This window comes from Spermophilus citellus (genome assembly GCF_964194105.1).
Source record: "Spermophilus citellus genome assembly, chromosome: 17".
Lineage (NCBI taxonomy): Eukaryota > Metazoa > Chordata > Mammalia > Rodentia > Sciuridae > Spermophilus > Spermophilus citellus.
In genome coordinates, this window is record NC_138199.1 from 72170352 (window position 1) to 72189832 (window position 19481).

The 19481-nt window shown below is 44.6% G+C and overlaps 2 protein-coding genes across 2 annotated transcripts in view; one reads left to right on the plus strand and one right to left on the minus strand.

The window, feature by feature from the left end:
• LOC308635595 (polymeric immunoglobulin receptor-like) overlaps positions 1-19481 on the minus strand; it is a 191313-nt gene that overhangs the window by 148093 nt on the left and 23739 nt on the right. The gene's annotated exons all lie outside the window — the stretch shown is intronic.
• Positions 7828-19481, plus strand: part of RAB37 (RAB37, member RAS oncogene family) — a gene marked incomplete at its 5' end in the record, with an annotated part of 57315 nt that continues 45661 nt past the window's right edge. The window contains one exon of the mRNA XM_081270065.1: positions 7828-7899. Coding sequence (XP_081126191.1) covers positions 7828-7899 — 72 coding nt within the window. The remainder of the gene's footprint in view (positions 7900-19481) is intronic.

Sequence of the window (19481 nt, forward strand, 5' to 3'; positions counted from 1 at the left end):
CCCTTAAAATTTCTACATTGTTAAGTTTTGTTAGGTTTATTCTGTTACAGTTAAAAAATTTTTAATGAGAACAAAAAAAAAAATAATGGAAAGCAAAAAGAAAGTTGCCAAAACTCTGCATTGTAAGAATTTGAAGATGAGACTCAGGAAATATTCTAGCTCATAGAACAAAAAGACAAAGAAATGGAAAATATGGAAAAAATGTTTTAATTAGCCAAAGAAACAATCCAGGAAGTACAACATATGGCTATTGGGGAACTTCAGAAAATAATCATAATAACTAAGAAGAGGGGAAAATTTAATTCAGAGATTTTCCCAGCAAGAAGATACACATCCTCAGATCGGAAGGATCTACTGAGTGCCCAGCACAATAAGTGTGAAAAGGTATATAATTTTTAAAAATTAATGTGAAATTTCAGAAAAGCATGGATCAAGGCAAGATTTAAAAATCATTCAGAAAAATAAATACTAGAACAGGTCATCCCCAAAGGCAGAAGGAGCTGTCTGGCAAGACTTTCCATTAGCAACACTAACTCCATACACATCCGAGATGACAGTGCAGCCACGTCTTCAAACTGGAGAGACACCACCTTCAACCTGGATTCCAAATCCAGCCCAAACCAGGAAAAGCCAAGCAAACACATCTCAGAAAGTCCACCTCCCGGGCCGCTGGCGCACGAGGCTATTTGGGTAATTCTCAAGCAGCTTCCTCAAATACTTATTGGTGAGGAGTAAACCAAGAAAAGTAAACCAACCTCCTGATGGAATAAACCAATTAAGAGGAAAAAGTGAGCCACGGAAAATGCTGGCTCTGTGCAGTAATAGAATTAAGGGAAATGCAGGGTTACAGCTGGGCAGGCCAGGAAAGCAGCGGTTCTTGGAACAGTTAGAGAGGACCCAGCAGAGAGGTCTGTGGGAGAGTGTGGATGAGAGCTTGGAACCGGACTCTGGAGCCTACGAGGAGGCCCAGAACTCACCTTCTAAGAGCAGGTAGAAACTCGAGAGGGAGAAAGTCATCATCCAAACACAAAAACTATTCATTGAAAGAATTTGAATTTGCATTTTGAAAACACAAAGAAAGCAGCCCACATCAGAACACAAAGTCATTGAGGTTCAAGAGAAGAATGGACCTTGTACAAAAGAAAAGGAAGAGTGAAGAGCCGAGGACATGAGAGATATCACGAAGAAGACAGGCATTTCCTTTCCCAACAACAAAAAGAAAGACAATCTCGAACTTAGGAGAAAACAACAATACCTAAAAACAAGTGATGGGTGTATTATTTAAAAGAGTAAAGGTTGAACTAGGGATGTAGCTCAGTGGGAGACTGCTTGCCTAGCGGGCACAAGGCTGGGTTTGACCTCCACCACTGCAAAACATAAATGATTCATAGATAGATAGATAGATAGATAGGCAGGCAGATCTTGGATTGGATTCTGGAACAGAATAAGGACATTAGATAAAAAACTAAGGAAATATAAATAAAGCATTTTTTTGTGATTGGGGAGGGGGTTGTTGTTTGTGTTTTGTTTCGTTTTGTTTTTTGGTTTATGTGGTTTTTTTGTGTTGTTTGTTGTTTTGTTTGTTTGTTTGTTTGTTCGTTTTCTGTACCAGTGATTGAACCCTGGGGCACTTAACTGCTAAGCCACTTCCCCAGTCCTATTTATTTATTTTTTTTTTTACTGAGGCTGGATTTGGACTTGTGATCTTCCTGCCTCAGCCTTCTGAGCCCCTGGATTATAGGTGTGCACCACTCTGCCCAGATAGAGCATAGACTTTAATTAACAATGTAAGTATATTGGTTCATAGTTGTGACGTTTGCACTAGAGCAATGTAAGATGTTAGTGGGGGGGTATACAAGAACGTTGTATACTGTCTCTGCAACTCTTTTGCAAATTAAAGTAATTCTATGGTTAAAAGTTTATGTTTACAAGTATATTTGAAGGAGGTTGAGAAAGGAAATGGGAAGAGAAATGAAAGGAAGAAAGGGAATGGGGGTGGAAATGCTCCATCTTACATCTGGTGACTCAGTAAACACAATCCATGGCTGATGATGCCAGAAACAGGGGTCTAAAGTCTGTTGTGAAATTGCAGAGTGGGCTGGTGGGAGGACAGGAAAGAGTTACATAGCCCTACTGAGAAGAGAGCAGAGGACCTTTAAGGATACCATCAACAGAAGATGCTTGTGGTGGGTAGACAAAAAATCGACCGGGTAGGAACCAAAACAGAAAGAGCTAAAAAGGGCTTGCCTTAGAGAAGGCAGATTGGAAGTGCGGAGGGGAGAGATGTCTAAGGCTTTCACGTCACTTTATTTTTTACTATATGCAGTTGCTGCTTCAATTAAAGTTTTTCAAGGTGAAACTTTTTTAAAAAGTTCTTTAGCCTATCTAGTTCACAGGATGACAGATATGGAATCAGAAGCCACCACAGAGATTTTATCTCCCAGACAAAAGACTGAGATCATCTATATTAAAATGTAAAAGAGCACCCTTGAGAACTCTGTACATGAGGGACATTCTGATCAAGACTAATTTTTTGCCAGCCTTGGTGATGCACACCTGTCGTCCCAGCAATGTAGGAGGCTGAGGCAGGAGGATTGTGAGTTCCAGGCTAGCCTCAGCAAGTTAGTGAGACCCTGCCTCAAAATAAGAAATAATAATAATAAATTAAGAAGGGATGAGGATGTGGTTAAGCACCCTGGGTTCAATTCTTGGTGCAGAGAGAGAAAAAAAAGACTAATTTCTCAGGGAAGACATAACTACTATAAATACAGACCTGTGTACTTTAAGACACAAATATAATGGGGAAGCAGTCAACTGAACCCATGTGACCCAATGCTGTGGGTCACTGGAGTTGTGCGAATAAAACATGCTAGTAAAGAAAAGGCATAACTGAGCGTAGAGAACTGGATATTCACTGACCTTGAAGTCAAGGACCTAGAGAAGACGTTTTGAGCCCTGACTGTGGCTCCACACATCCCAGAAGAGTATGGCACCTTTTCCCAGGAGAGGGAACTGAAGCAAGAGGCACCGACAAGAGCAGGTGATTCACAGCAGACAAGAAAGTTGGGCTTAAATCTCTCCCTCCTTGGGGGGACCACCCAGATCACCTCCTCAGTGTGTGGAGACAGGATTAGAGTATGTCACTTCTAAAACCTTTAGACCAGAAGTTCCACAAAAACAAACCACCCGTCCATGAGTCGGTCTGCAGATGTCTTTATCCATCACACTCAGGGGACCCAAATCTCAGGAAGATGTCAGTTCAAAATCAAATTACTTATGAGAATAACTTGTCTTCAAAAAATCACTGTGTCGTGACCTCTCCAAATTGAACAGGGAAATACAGAAAACCTAAACAGACCAAGGTCAAGCAATGATATTGAAACAGCAATTAAAAGCCTTCTGACAAAGAAAAGCCCAGGACTGGATGAATTCGCACGAGGTTCTGCACAATCTTTAAAGAAGAACTAACACCAGCTTTCCTCCAGTTTTAAATTGAAAGGGAGGGAATACTCTCAAAATACATTCTATGAGGACAATATAACCCTGATATCAAAACCAGACAAAGAACAGTATCTGATGAATATAGATGCAAAAATCCTAATAAAATATTAGCAAACCACATTTTAAAAAATATATCAAGAAGAGAGTTCACCATGATCAGGGAGGTTTCATTCCAGGGATGAAACATTAATTCAACCCATGCAAATCAATAAATGTAATATACCACATAAACAGAATTAAGGACAAGAATCAGATGATTGTGTCAATGGAATAAAATCCAGCATCCATTCATGTAAAAAATGCTAGAGAAACTAGGGAGAGAAGAAACTTACCTCAACATTATAAAGGCTTTGTATGACAAGCCCAAAGTCAACATCATACTGCACGGAGAAAAACTGAAATAATTTTATCTAAAATCAGGAACAAGGCAAGGATGTCCACTGTCATTACTCCTATTCAATATAGTTCTTGAAACTCTAGCCAGAGACAAGAGAAGGAAATTAAAGGGATACAAATAGGAAGAGAAATAGCCAAATTATCTCTGCTGATGACATGACCCTGTATCTAGAAGACCCCCAAAATTTCACCAGAAGACTTCTAGAGCTGATAAATGAATTCAGCAAAGAAGCAGAATGCAAGATCATATTTATAAATCAATAGATTTCTTATACTCCAATAGAGCCTCTATTGAGAAAGAAATCAGAAAAACTATTCCATTCACAATAACTTCAAAATATTCCATAACATAAAATACTTGGGAATTAATCTAACTGAGGAGGTGACGTACCTTGTTTTTGTCAGGGTTTTGTTTTTTTCTGCTGTGACCAAAAGCCCTGACCAGAACCATTAGAGGAGGAAAAGTCTAGTTGGGTGCCCACAGTTTCAGAGGTCTCAATCCACAAACGGTTGACTCCACAGGACCAAAAGTGAGGCCGAACATCATGGTAGGAGTGTGTAGTGGAGGGAAGCATTTGAGGACCTGGCACCAAGAATCGGAGGAATATGAAGCTTGGCTCACAAAATATACACCCCAAAGACACACCAATGACCCACCTCCTCCAGCCACCCCCCCCCACCTGCCTACAGTCATCACTCAGAGCTATCCTAACAAAACCAGCTTGGTATTGGTGTCAAAATAGTCATGAAGACCAATAGACTAGAATAAAAGACACAGAGACAAACCCACATAGTTTCAGTCATCTGATATTTGGAAAAGGTGCCAAAAAATATATGTTGGAGAAAAGATAGCCCTTTTAACAAATAGTTCCAGAAAACTGGATATCCATTTGTAGACAAATGAAACTAGATCCCTGTTTCTCACCCTGCACTCAAGTGGATCTAAGACCTGGGAATCAGACCAGAAACTTCACAACTGCTAGAAGAAAGTGTAAGCTCAACCCCAATATCGGCACAGGCATTGATTTCCTTAATAAGACTCCTAAGGCACAATAAATAAAACCAAGAATCAGTAAGTGGGATGGAATCAAATTTAAAAGCTTCTGCACAGCAAAGAAAATGTTTAAACCATGAAGAGAGCTTAAAGAATGAGAAGACATCTTTGCCACCTTCTCCTCAGATAGGGATTAATATCCAGAATACATAAAGAATATATATATATATATATATATATATATATATATATATATATATAAAATACAAAAAATAATAATCCAATTAACAAATGGGCAAAAGAATTAAAGAAACACTTCTCAAAACAAGAAATATGAATGGCCAATAAATATGTGAAAAAATGTTCCACATTGCTAGCAATCAGGGACATGCAAAACTACACTGAGATTTCATCTCACTATAGTCAGAATGGCAATTACCAAGAATACAAATAAAAATAAATGCTGGAGAGGATATGGGGGAAAGAGTACATTCATACATTGTTGGTAGGACTTCAATTCATACAATCACCTCTGAAAAGCAGTGTGGAGTTTCCTCGAAAATCTAAGAATGGAATGACTCAGCTATTCCGCTCCTTGGTATTTATCCAAAAAGTCTAAAATCAGCATACTACAGGGATGCAACCACATCAATGCTTATAGCAGTGCAATCCACAATAGCCAAACTAGGTGCCCATCAACAGACAAATGGGTAAAGAAAACATGGTGTATATACACAATGGAGTTCTACTCGGCCACAGTGAAGAATGAAATTATGGCATTTTTCAGTAAATGGGTGGAACTGGAGATCATGCTAAGTGAAATAAGCTAGATTCAAACTCAAGGATCCAGTGTTTTCTCTCATATGTGGAAACTAGAGCAAAGTAAGAGGAGCAGGAGGAGGAGGTCTGATATCACAAGATAGAGGAGAGATCAGTGGAGAAGAGGAAGGAGATTGAGGGGGAGGAAGAAGGGAAGGGAAAAGGGAGGGTATACAGAGTTAATTTGACAAAATTATGTTATGTGATATGTAAATATGCCACAGTGAATTCCACCTTTATGTATATGTAGAAAGCACCAATTAAAGATAAATAAATGAATGAGTGAAAGGAAGATTACATGTTTTTCTTTACTTTTATTGGTTATTCAACCATATATCTCTGATCTCTTCTGTCTGGCTAATGCCTTTTCATGCTCAGAACCAAATTTAAAGGATAAAAATTTTAATACTGTAAATTAAATCATAAACAAAATTTTTAAAAATAAAATGTAATATTTATGGCATAAAGGATGAATGCCCATAATACAAAGAGATTTTATAGATCAATAAGAAAATATGAGCACATTTATTAATCTACTCTCCATATAATATCCAAAATCATCTTTAAAACTCAAATCTGGCCATACCACTCTCCTACAATGGCTTTGCATTGCTCTTAGAATAAAGTTCAAAACTCTTCACGTGGCCCACATGACCAGGCCCTGACCTATAAAATAAAATAAAATACTTGGGAATTAATCTAACTTGTCTCACATCACCTCTCTTTCTTCTGACTCTGGGCTCCAGCCAGACTCAACTTTTCTCAGTTCCTTCATTTAAATTGTAAAGCAAGTGTCATTTAGAAGGTGTTATTAAGTGTTAAGAGATTTTTCGCGTATGTTGTCTCATTTACTCTTCATACATAAAAAAAGTTAGGCATCGATTTTTGTACATGTTTTACAGATGGGAAAATACAAGCAATCCCAAAGAATATAAGTGATTTGGCTAAGCCAACCCAGCCAAAAAAGAACTGAAGCCTAGGAGTGTTATGCACCCTTTTAGGCCTGGGGTTATCTAAACATTCCTCCGTGTTGACTATGAGGGCCAGTGGGAACAGGACGGTAGTGAGGTAGCCACCTGCTGAACACTGAGTCACCATATGAGGAGAAGCCCGGAGGCTGCAGTCTCAGCCCCCATCCCATGAAGATCAGCCTCCTACTCCCGACTGGATGAAACTGACAACTGACCTCTCAGCAGCAGGACCTCCCTGATGCTTGGGGGAGAGCATATAGCTCACACTCATCGAGGGGCTTTTCTAGGCTCCTTACATCAACTCGTTGAATCCTCAGAACATCACCACAAGGTGATGGAGGTAGTGGAGGCGGACACAGGAGGGACGAGGAAACTGGCCCAAGATGGCCCAACTATTCTCAGAGCCTGCTCTCAATCATTCTTTCTCCCCCACCACCGCCACCACCCGAGCCACCCTTCTTAACTTGTTGGGGTCACGTGCATCTGCAGAGCGTAATCAAAGCTGCGGGCCTCCCCCTCAGAATGTACAGGTGAGCCGAATCTGGCATATTCCAAGGACCTCGGGGACCTGTAAGGCCCATCATCCATCCATCTCAGGCTTAGAACCGCCGTCTCCTGCGTCCCGGGGAGAACTGCCCAGGGACCAAAAGAGAGACGGCGCGGGGACGGCAGGACTTGGCCCCCGAGAACCGGGCGGGGAGCAGGGCTGCGCGTCGTGGTGACGGGGATGCGGGTTCGCTGAGGATCGGGAACCTGGAGCTCCGGGACCGCAGTGCCCCGAGAGCGCAGCCGGGTCACTGCCTGCAGACTCTGGTACTGGGAAGGCGCGCACGTCCCTCCCCGCATCCTGGAGTCACAAGACAGGAGATTCGCCGAGGACGGCATCTCAGAACTCCGGTCCCAGGCGCACAGGGGCGGCGTCGCTGTTGCGGTGGCGGAGGAGAGTGGCCGCCCGCCCTCCGGGTACCGCGCCGCGCCGCGCCGCGCCGCGCCTCCGCGGGAGCTGTCCGGTGCTGAACGCAGATGCGGCCCGGCCCGCAGGGCTCAGACCCGGGCCTGCCGCACCCCGCGGAACCCGGACCCCGCTTCTGGGCGCGCTGACGCAGAGCGCTTGAAGAGCGAGGAGCAGCGGGCCCCAAGCCGGGCATGGACCTGCAGAGACCCGACTCCTACCAGGGGGGAGCTGGCCCTGTCTTCAACGAGCACGTCCTTCATAAGGTAAAAATCTCCTCCGTGCCCCTCCCAGTGCTGGCAGAGAGCACGGTCCCCAGGAGCTCTCTCTCTCTGCTCCCCTCACTTTGCTTTAAGGACTTAAAAAGAAACTAGCACGTATCCCTAAGCCTGGAGACTCCTTTCCGGTTTTGATCCTGTTTGCTGCTCAGAGGAGAGATACTGGGCACTGGGGGAAGGGCCACCGCCAGAGACTTGCAGAGACTCGGATTATCTGGAGTTTCACTTGTTAAACTAAATCTCCTAGGTCCCTTTCCTACACCCCCCCCCTCACCCTCCTGCCGCTGTCCCTGTTTGAATAGCTGTGCACCGCAAGCATCCTGGTTCTCCCTAACCCTTGGAGGAGACTGGGCTACTCCCCCACCCTGTCTCACAAGCTCCAGCCCCCATTAGGTCTGGTAGCAGTGGTCAAAGACCTGTATTCCTGGCCAACTTGGCTGAAAGGACATGGAAATAATATGCAGCAGAGATAACTGTGTTTTACTAAAACCAAACTCCCTCCAGCCACGACTCAACCCTAGCCTTCTGAATGAATTTGCTTATTTCAAAGCTCTAGCACATCTGTTGCTCCCCTCATTCAAGTTTCTTATGCAATTTAATTTTCAGTCATTCAGGTCGCCTCCTAAAGTAATGGTTGGGGAAAAATAGCAGCCTCCTTCTAGATACCACTTTTTAAAAATATTTTTTAGTTGTCAATGGACTTTATTTTGTTTATTTGCTGAGAATTGAACTCAGTGCCTCACTCATACTAGGCAAGCACTCTACCACTGAGCCACAATCCCAGCCCTAGGCAACACTTTTTAATGCAAAATCTATCGCCTTGAAACCATATATCCTTATATTTCCAGTAAGAAATTATTATTGCTCCCTATCTCTGACTTGGCCTCCTGCTCCAGCCCTTCTAGTCTTCCTTTGCTAATTTTATGAGAGTTTATCTGTTAGAAACTTGCAAGGCTGTACGTGGTCCCATACTTGAAGTTTTTACACCAAAATATCATTCTGAAAAGTCTTTGAATACAAGCTTTGAAATAATCTGATCTACCCTTTTCCACTATTACACAATTAATATTTGAGGGAATTAAATCCCAGAGAGGCAAAGCAACTTGTCCAAGAATACAAGTAAGTAAAGTGGCAGAGCCAGCTCTAAAAGCCAGGAATTGTGAGTCTAAGTCTTATCTCTTTTTCTCTAGACCCTTTCTAAATCCTCTCACCAACATGTGCTCTGTAGACCACCAGCATTGGCATTACCTGGGAGTGCATTAGAAAGCAGATGTCTGGGGCTGGGATTGTGGCTCAGTGGTAGAGCGCTCACCTAACACAGGCGGGACCCGGGTTCGATCCTGAGCACCACATAAAAATAAAGGCATTGTGTTGTGTCCATCTACACCTAAAAAGTAAATGCACACACAAAAAAAGAAAGTAGATGTCTGGCCCTACCCTAGACCTGCTGAATCTGAATCTACATTTTAACATGATCCCTAGGAGATAAATATGCATGTTAAAGTTTTAGATGCGTGACTGTGCCATACTGGCTCTTTCTGACAAATTGCAGGAAGCAGATCTGTAGGTCTAAAGAGTCCATGCATCTTTTCCCTCCAGGTCTTGGAAGCTCTAAGGTAAGGAGAAGGAGAAAAAATTGCAACAAATACCCCAGTGTGGGAGTTTTAAAACTATCACAGTTTGAAGTAAATGAGAATAAGATCCAGAATTAAATTAGCATAAGACCCATGTTCTTTGAGGCCGTGGATCTAGCACAGTGAACTTGCAAGTAAGCAAAGGAATGTAACTGCAGATCAATTACAGAACCCACCCTGATGACTAGATATACGGGTCTCTCTTAGTTTAAACCACCATATAAAGATATAATTATTCATTTTGAAACCTTTAAGATTTGGAGACCAGTTTTTTTTTCAAATTATTGATCAAATGTGGTCTTTCCCACTTCAATTACCTGCACATGAAATACAGGATGAAACTCATGAAAACTTCCCCTTCCTTTGGTTTATTGATCTCACCAGAGAGAAAGAGAGAGCTTGCTCCAACACATCTTAATACACTGAAGAGAAATGTCTATTTACTACAGAACACGCTTGTCTTGTCAGCTGGGTCATGAGCGTCGTGAGGTCTGGAGCTAACCTGAAGCCTTGTGTGGTCCCCAACAGAGGGACACGTGTATGTAAGGAACACTGTGCTGATAACCTCCTCCTAGAACCATTTTATGATTGTGCATGACTTCTTGTTGCGATTCACTTAAAAATCTTTCTGTGAAGGGGGAGGGTATTGACACATTTGTATTATTTTTAGGTCTACTTAAAATTATTATTTTTTAAGTCTACTTAGGACACATTGGCCAGGAGAGGCAGGGCTCCACTCCAACATTATTTGCTAGGAGGAAGGATATTTTTAGATAAGCATTTATTGAAATACAACAAACTAACTAAAACTGAACCTCTCGTGAACATCTTGATGGATTATCACAAAGTGTACACACCTATGCGACCACTACTGGGATGAAATGGAACATCACCAGCTTCCCAGAAGCCCCTCCATCCCCTGCCATAGCCCTTTCCCTTCTCAACCCCCAAGGTTAGCATCATAGAGGAAGAAAGTATCCTCTAATGTTTGGACAGAGCAGTCAGATTTTATGACCTAGAAATCTGCCAGAGAAGAAGCGTTTTGGTGTGATGGAAAGAAACCCCAGGTTTAGAATCACTCAATCCTTGATTGGCTTTAAGCAATATCCATGAGCGTTGCTTCACCAAGCTAAAAATAGAAATAATAATGCCTGTCTTATTGTGTCTTGAGTGAAGATGTTAGATAATGTAATATCAAGTGCATATATAATCTCTGGAAGTATTCGATAAATAAATGGTGATTGCCATCAGAGCACACATCTTCTGCTCTATTGCAACTTCCACAGGTGCCACATCTGGTCTCACTTAGAATGACAAAAAAGAGAAGAAGCAAAAAAGGGAAGAGCACAGTTCACAAGTACAATCCCATGAGAACTGGCTCGCAACACACTTATGCAGAAAGCATGCCTTCTCTACAAACATCCAGCCCTAACCACCTCCGTTCGCTGCCTCCTTTCTCAGGGAAATAGTTATGGGACCTGGTGGGACCTTTAACAAAAATTCACTTACCAAGGAATCCCACTGTCATCCACAATTATAATGCACCAATAAAAATAGAAAGAAAATAAATAAAATTCACTTACAAGAAAAGTATGCCAAATATCATGGATAGGATTACCTTTGTGCTTCAGTTAGTCCTAAGAGTCGTAGCTGATGCAAAAGGAGTTCAGATAACTCTCAGGAGCCTCCTGGAGGCTGGATTGGAGGCTGGGAGTACTGGGAAGCACTGAGTCCATCCAGCACATGCTTGGAATTTTTAAGTAGAGTCATTGTGATGCTTTCAAATCTGAATAGTTGATGCAACTAAATAATTTAAAGCATATGAACAATGTTGCTGTTCTTTTCCTCAGAGAACTCTTGTCTTGCTACCCACACAATCTCAAGAGCCATTCAGGTTAATGATGCCAGTTACGGGCTCAGGAACAGCTCATGGGTTTAGTCCTTGCTATGTCAGACTTGACCTTGAGCTCTGGAAAAAAATACTGGACAGGATGAGCTTTGACCCCATATGCCAGTGAGTCAGGACAAAGGGACTTCAGCTCTGTTGCTTACTTCCCAAGCACTGCGATGAACACCCACATACCAATCTTGTTCTAAGAGGGGCCAACAATTACTGAGCCAAAGTCAGTCTCCTTTGCAGCATCTCAGAAAGACCAGGAGGCAGAGTGACATGGGCTGTCCATCCACTGATCCAGGCCATGGTCATTTTTGGATTAAAAAAGGAACTGGCGAGGAGATAGGAGCAGAGGTCTCTGTCTTTCCCGGGGTCCCCATCCTGAGTCTGCTGAACCACTTCCCTGAGATGAACCACGGCAAAGGCAGGCAGGGCGCCTCTGCCCTCCGTCTGCTCATGCTTGTTCTTCACTCCCATCTTCTGCTGCTCACCTGTGATCACAGCCCACAGCAGCCCACATGCCTCATCTGTTCACGCAGCGAACACGGACTGAGCATTTCTAGGGTGTGAGGAATCATGCCGGGCTATGGAGAGCACACAGGCAACACGGCCCCCTGCTTCAAGGCACAGGCGCAGATTTCTATAATACTGTGTACACAGTCTCTGAAGTGTGTGAGAAAGACGCAGGAAGGTGCCTTGTGAGGGCCCAGGAAGAAGGGGTCACTTCTGACCTCCTTTCTCACTTGTGGCCTCTGATTGAAGTTAACATCTAAGAGAAAAGAGAGCTCCATACACCAGCCAACCTTCCTCCCCCAAGGGACTGTCACCGCTGATCCTGGAGAAGGGTCTGGAGAGAACGACATTGTTCTCCCTTGCCAAAAAAAAAAAGGTGTTAAGAAGCAGAACCAAATAAACCAGCAGAAGAGCATCCCACTATCCCGTTTTCCTCTCATTCTTTATCACGCAGAGACATTTTTGTTTTCAATTAAACTATGTTAATGGAACATGAAAATGTGGTCAAAGAGTCTAAATCCACAGGAAATGCAAGCTCTGGGGGTACAGAGAGTTTACATTCAAAGCGGGGCCACTAGTTCTTGTTCCTGCCAGATTTTCATCTCGGCTCAGAAACAAACCTGAAGGCCAGGAACAGCTAGCTGCGCCCCGTACAGTGTTTCCATTTGCTTGGCTTCCTCTCTGCTCACTCTGAAGACTTATAGATAAATAAATGAAGTACCTATGACATCACTGACCATCTGGGGCCATCTGGGACTTCTTGGGCTAAGTGGTGGGCCCTGCCCAGTTCCTGAGGCAGGCAGCTGGCTTGGGGAGAGGCACTGGCTGGTTCTCTGGCATAACCTGAGCAGGAAATGAGGTTGACTCGGCCCAGCCTCTCAGTCACTCTCCAGACTCCTCAGGCTTCCCTCCCCTAAGGAGTCTTCCCTTTAACTTAGAATCCCTGGGACTTCTCGGAGCGAATCTCTGTTCTGAGGAAAGGCCGTGACTTCCTTTGTTTTCAGGGCAGGAAACCCAGCTCTGCTGGGCATAAACCTAGTGCCAGGCCGGGGATTGTTGAGTGGACACTTGAAGTGGCTCTAAACTGATCCCTACATGCTTCTAGCTTCCTTCCTCACCTTTCTCAGGAACTCCCTAGGGATGCAGGTGAAAAGGGAGGTCACAGCTCCTCTGCCAACTGGCAGCGTGATGGGGGATGCAGTTCTCCAGCTGAGACCAGGCCGCACCCTCCTCCCGTCCACCAACCAGAGGCCAAGCTGGGAGCCAGCAGCAAACAACAGATCTAGAGATCTTAAGCCCTAAGTCAAGACACCAATCAGTCTGCCCAGGCCTCAGCCTGCTCCTGGAGGTGCTGAGGTCCTAAGAGACAGTGGAACTGCAGATATAATCAGGGCTCAAGAATTCTCCTTGCCAAGTTCCTATTTCCCTGATCTTGTTGCCAAAGTCTGCTCCTGCCCTTCTTATTCACATGGCTGATTCTTAGTGAAGAGCTCCTGCCCATCCACATGAGGATGTTATTTAATAATTTGGGATTCTGCAAATGCCACAGGTATGCCTTTAGGTATCTTGAACCAGGTCGTGTTTGAGCTCATATTTCCCCTTTTTGTCTAGTCCTCCGCCGCTGGTCGCCATATACACACACATCTCCTCTCCTAAGCCATGGGCAGGGCCAGGGATACTGCATTCTTGTTCTCTCTCTCCTTATCTTTTGTTGTGAACCTTTTAAAAGTGAAATAAACTACAAACATTCCTCTTCCCATTCTTCCTCCTTCCTCTGTTTGAATTTTGCATGCACACCACTCCCTGGTAACTCTGTTTATTAAATAGCAGAGCAATACCCGGGGACAGTCAGGAACAGGTAGCCCCTGCCTCTTCCAGCCCCTCCCAAAGCCTGCATTGAGCAGCCAGGCGACCTTCGCAAGGAAATTAAACCACTGGTATAGTCTCAGTCCCAATGAGGAATCCCCCTTCAGCTCCTCAGGAATCCCTCCCTTCTGTGGGCTAACAGCCCCTAGCCCAAGTACCCTGATTCTTCTTGCCTCTCTGGGTCCTTTCTCTGGTTTTGTTGGCTTATAAACTGAGGAGTATTAAAATCACCCTCTGCACTATAGTCTAGAGGGACCTGATAAGATTAGTAATTGTTAACAAGAAATGATAAAAATAAACAAAGGCTTCGTTTGTGCAGCCCTTTACAGTTTACAAAAGACTTTTATCTATGCAATGACACATTGCTTACCACACCTCTCTTTCCAGTTGACCTTATTATTAAGTCTGTATTAAAGAGGGCAAATGGAGAGCAGATGGAAAAAAAAATAGTTACTCACCCAAGCCACACTTGGTACTGTGGAAATCCAAATCATATGGCAGACCCTCACACTGCACTGATGTGCCAAGAACTTTTCTAAGCAGTTTCAGCCATTAACTCACTGATTCCTACAGCAACCCTATTTTGATCTTATTTTATGGATGAGCAAACAGAAGCAGAGACATTAATAAACTTGCCTAAGGTCAGATCCAAGCATGATGGAAAAGCAGGGGGGTAGAGTTAGAGAGGATGGGGGCTTTGCCAATAGGGTCACAAACTCTTATTATTTTCAGGCATGGTCAGCAGCTCAGTGTGTGGCCTTCAGCTCTGTAGGGTCAGTTTTGCTCACTTACTCACCCAAGAGTGGCTCCATCTCTCCGGGCAGGCTTGTGTTAATTAGACTCACAAGACTCCTGTATTGACCTACATGCCGAGCCACATTATAATCAAGGGATTGTTTGCCAAGCATGAAATCCAGGGAAAAGGAGACTTGGAGGATTCAATATGCAATGTTATCAGGCTCTTAGGGCTTGCTAGCTAGTCATACTACAGGACAGCCTCCGTCGACAGCCCTCTCTTTGGGTTTTTTGACCCTAGGGTCCCCCAGCAATGACCCTAGGGTCCCTCACCTCTGCCTCCCTCAATGTGCTTAAGCGTGACCTGCATTGGGAAAGCATTCCATTCTTTTCACATTCACATTTCCTATGATCCTTTAAGAAGCCACTTGCCTTTGAGCTTGAGAATTGTCCTGGACTTGATCTGATTATGCAGAGGGAGGAAGGAGGAGGAGGGGAGGAAGGGGGAGGAGGGGACGCTCCCTCCATCATTCACACTTGAAAGTTGTCCTCACACTTCTGCCTCCATCTCAGGGGCTCTGTCAGGGCCTTCAGGATTTGGGTTTCAGGAGAGAGAGGATGAAAGAGAAAAAGCAGTGGTTGAGCCCATCTCCTTATGTGCCCCCACTACCCACACTCTACAGGGCCCCTGGACACCTGACATTTTTGGCTGAGAATTCTGAGAATCAAATCAGCAAACATTTGTGGGAATGAGACCCATTCCCCATCCCCCAAGAAGCTGAGCCTAGCAAGCTGGCAGATCAGAGGGCTGGCTCAGAAAGAAGAGACTCAAGCCACAGCCGACTTCAGCCCACGTGACCCATGACCTTGGTGCCCATGAAGACTCCTAAAAGGTCAAGGGCCTCTAGCTGCACATAGTGGGAGGCTGGCCCTTGGGAAGCAGGACCAAGGCCTGCATCTCTCTAAGGCTGCCAAGTTCCGTGTCCTGACCAAGCAACTAGTCAGGGGCTATAGACCCGCAGGTCCAATAGGTCAGAATGACTCTGGGTTCCCAGGCAATGATCCGTTCAAGCCCACAACCAAAAACAGAAGGGGGTTCTCAGTGTGCTTCCAAGAATTGCCTGGAGCAAAGATCTATGACCCCAGCTTGGCTGAGTCCAGCCCACAGAAGCAAAGTTGGCACCTCTCCCTGAAATCTCCAAATATCTGAGCTGAAAAACATCCAACCAAACTCAAAACACCAGGGTCCTGACCCCTGTGAAGACAGCTTGGTCCTCAAAAAGAGGCTTGGGAAAGACAGAGGCAAGGGCCAGGGGAGGTCTGCAGGCCCACCTGGGACCCTCACTCTTCCATACTCTGAACCAGGCCTCCACCAGACAGCACAGTACAACATCACAAAGAGAAAAGGCCACAGCAGATTCCCTGGCCACCACCTACCTAACCACCAGCTGTCCTGTATACTTGCTGAACTCATCATCCCCTGCCCTGTCCACTTCCTGTCCTGACTGCCTCCTGACTAGTTCACCTCCTTCCTTGACCACTCCCTGACCAGCTAACTGATTTTCTTAGAGTGGGAGATAGTTTGTTAGCAAAGAAAAAGAACTCCCTTTGTAATGTCATTAAAGCTGGCCTATCTCTGTCATCTCCAACTGTATGTCCCTGATCTTCCATTCAAGTAGCCTTTATTGCCAGGCTCAATGGTAAATACCTGTAATCCCAGCAATTTGGGAGGCTAAGGCAGAAAGATCATAAATTCAAGGCCAGCTTCAAAAATTTGGTGAGACCCACAGCAACTTACCGGGACCCTGTCTCAAAATAAAAAGTAAAAAGGGCTGGAGATGTAGCTCAGTAGTAAAGTGCCCCTGAGTTCAATACCCAGAATGAAAATATAGAAACAATAATAATAATTTTTAAAAGAGCCCTTTGTCATTTACAGAACATTTGCACATGAATGGTCTCATTTGATTCCCACAGCACCAAGAATAAACTACATGGGCATTTTTATTGACTGTAAAAGTGAAACTCATGGGGTCAGGCCCTTTTGCCTTTTGCTTGCCAAAACCCAACTCAGACTGGTTTAAGAAAAAAAAATCTATTGCTTAAATCTTGAGAAGCCTGGATGTGCTACCCACATCCAGCTCAGTTGTATCCAGTGACTTAGTGACATCTCCACACGAGGTCACATGATCACCAGCAGCTCTGAGATCACAGCCTCACAGAAACTAGAGATACCTGAATTCCTAGACTCATTTCTAATGCTCATTGAAGGCAGAAATGATCCTGTCTATCCCCAAACCAATCACTGTGGAGTATGAAATGGTCACATGTCCACCCTGAACCAATCACTGTAAGACTAAAGTGATCACATGTCTATCCCTGAACCAATCACTGTGGAGATTTAACTGGTCACATGCCCATCCCTGAACCAATCAATATGTCCAATGGCTAGAACTAGATGAATGGGTTAAACTTGAGTCTCCTACACCTCTGGATGTGGAATTGGTCCCACCCCAGTTCTATGGATTAAGTGCAGAAGAGAATGGTTTCCAAGAAAAATGGGCACGGTGGTAGCTGAAGGCTAGTCATGCAAAAACAACAGGTGCCTCATGACAACCCTGGGTGAAGCTGGGTCTCAACATTTGGGAGAGGGATACTGAGTGTTGAACCCAGGGGTGATGAATCATTGAGGCACATCCCCAACCCTTTTAATTTTTTATTTAGAGTCAAGGTCTCACTAAATTATGAGGCTGACCTCAAACTTGTGATCCTCCTGCCTCAGCTCTGGAGTCATTGGGATTACAGGAATGTGCCACCAGGACCATGCCCACCTCAACATTTTTAAAGGTTGTGGCCGGCAATAGAAGCTTCCCTGAAGGGAATACATGATCCACTTGTCTGTTTGGAGCAGGAGATGAGGACTTGGGAAGTGGAGCTCAGGCTGCAATGAGGGGGAGTCCTTCCTCCACTCTTTGGGACCAGGATCAGCTGGCACCAGAGATATCTAGACTTTTCAGATCAGGAGTTAGGACATGAGCAGCCCAGGGCTACACGGAGCAGAAGGGAAGGGGGCAAGAAAGCCTGCCCCACGAGGCCAGCTTCATGGGTGTGCACCTATGCCACAAAGGGACCTATACCTGGCCCATGCTTGACTTAATGCTCTGAAGTCACCATCTTAAAAGTCTTGGTCATTTTGCACAAGGATCCCTGTATTTTTATTTTAAAATTGGCTCTGTGAATGATATAGCCATTCCTGATGTCATAAAAAATGCCCCGAGGTTCTGAGCCCAGCTCTGTGCCATCACTCTGGGCTATTTTCTGTGGTGCCTCTCCCTTCTGTTGGCCTCATGCTGTGCCTGGTTTTGGATGTGCCATGAGTAACCAGGGAGGGGTCATCTTGTGCTTTGGGTCAAATGGCATAAATATGGGCAGCCCTCCTCCCCCAGGGCTGGCTGGGTTAACAGTGGTGTTCATGGGCAAGGAATAGCTGGAACCTAGAACAGCATCTGCAAGGGTCCCGGGTAGCAGAAAGCATGGTGTGAGAGGCAGATCAGAAAAGGCAGACAGGTGGGGCCCCAGCCTTGAACAGGTCCTTGGGGGATAAGTGGCTGGGACACAGGACGGAAGAAGTAAACCAGGTTTGTGGTGGTGATTTAAGGCACAAACTGACAAGCTATAAGCTTTTATTGGTGTCTATGAGTGAATACTGCATGTTTAATTACAACATTTGGAAAGTAAAAGAGAAAGGAAAAGTTACCCGTAACACAGTGATTTGTGTTATCTTAAATAAAAATGGAACCGCACTCTGAAAGATACACCTAGGTGTCCGCCCACACGTGAGATAGATGGACACCTGGGTAGATACACAGATCCCCGGTTCTTGTCACATGCACAATGGCTGCATAGTATTCTATGTTACAAATGCATGAAAATCCACTGGTCATTCTGAAATTTTGAAATTTATAGAGAAAAGGATAACAACAAAATTACTCATATGCACACCATCCAAATTTACTAAATGCTAACATTTTGCCTTAAAAGAACGCAAAGGAGCCTTCTGCTGGGCTTATGTGTGGGGAAGACCCCAGCCCCTGCCCTCCTGCTAACACAGTGGGATCAGATTCACTTTGAGAGGCATGGTGGCCCAGCAGGTCACTCTGTGGCTTTGAAACCATAGCCTGGGGGATCTCTTGGTTATACAGTAGTTCCCTGGCCCCCATCACTGGTTTTGGTTTACCTGTGGTCAACTGTGGTCTGAAAATATTACTACAGTACAAAGAGGAAATAAGATATTTTGAGATAGAGAATCCCTATTCGCATATGGTCCTAATTGATCTATTTTTGTTATTAATTATTGTTGTTGATCCCTTATTGTGCCTAATTCCTAAAGTAAACTTTATCACAAGTATAAAGAAGGAATGAACAGAACATGTCGGGTTCAGTACCCTCTGTGGTTTCAGGCATCCATGGAGGAGTGGGGGTGGTCTTGTCTCGTGTTTATAAGGAGGAACCACTGAACCCTGCTTTGCACAGGAGGAAACAGACCCTCAGAGACATTAGGGGATTATCCAACTTCACTCAGCAAGTAAAAAGAAGACAGCCACAACCGAAGCTCTGACCCCAGCCCTGATTCTTCCCCATTATCACTTTGCCATGTCCCTCCCTAGACCCCCCGGGTCCTGGGGGAAAGGAAGTCTTGAGCTGAAGTTCCTGCAAGGTCCTTCTCTTACTGACCTCCGGGAATTCTAACAAAGCCCTGGCGACAACCCCAACCTGGCCAGGGACAGACACCCCGGCGGAAGCCCGGCCAATGGAGGACCTTCAATCACAAAGCAGACTCAGAACTCTGTCTCGAGAGCTCCTCCCAGACACTTGAGCCTGATGCCATGAGTCAGGGGTAATTGGGTCTCAGGGCGGAGGAGCCAGGCAAC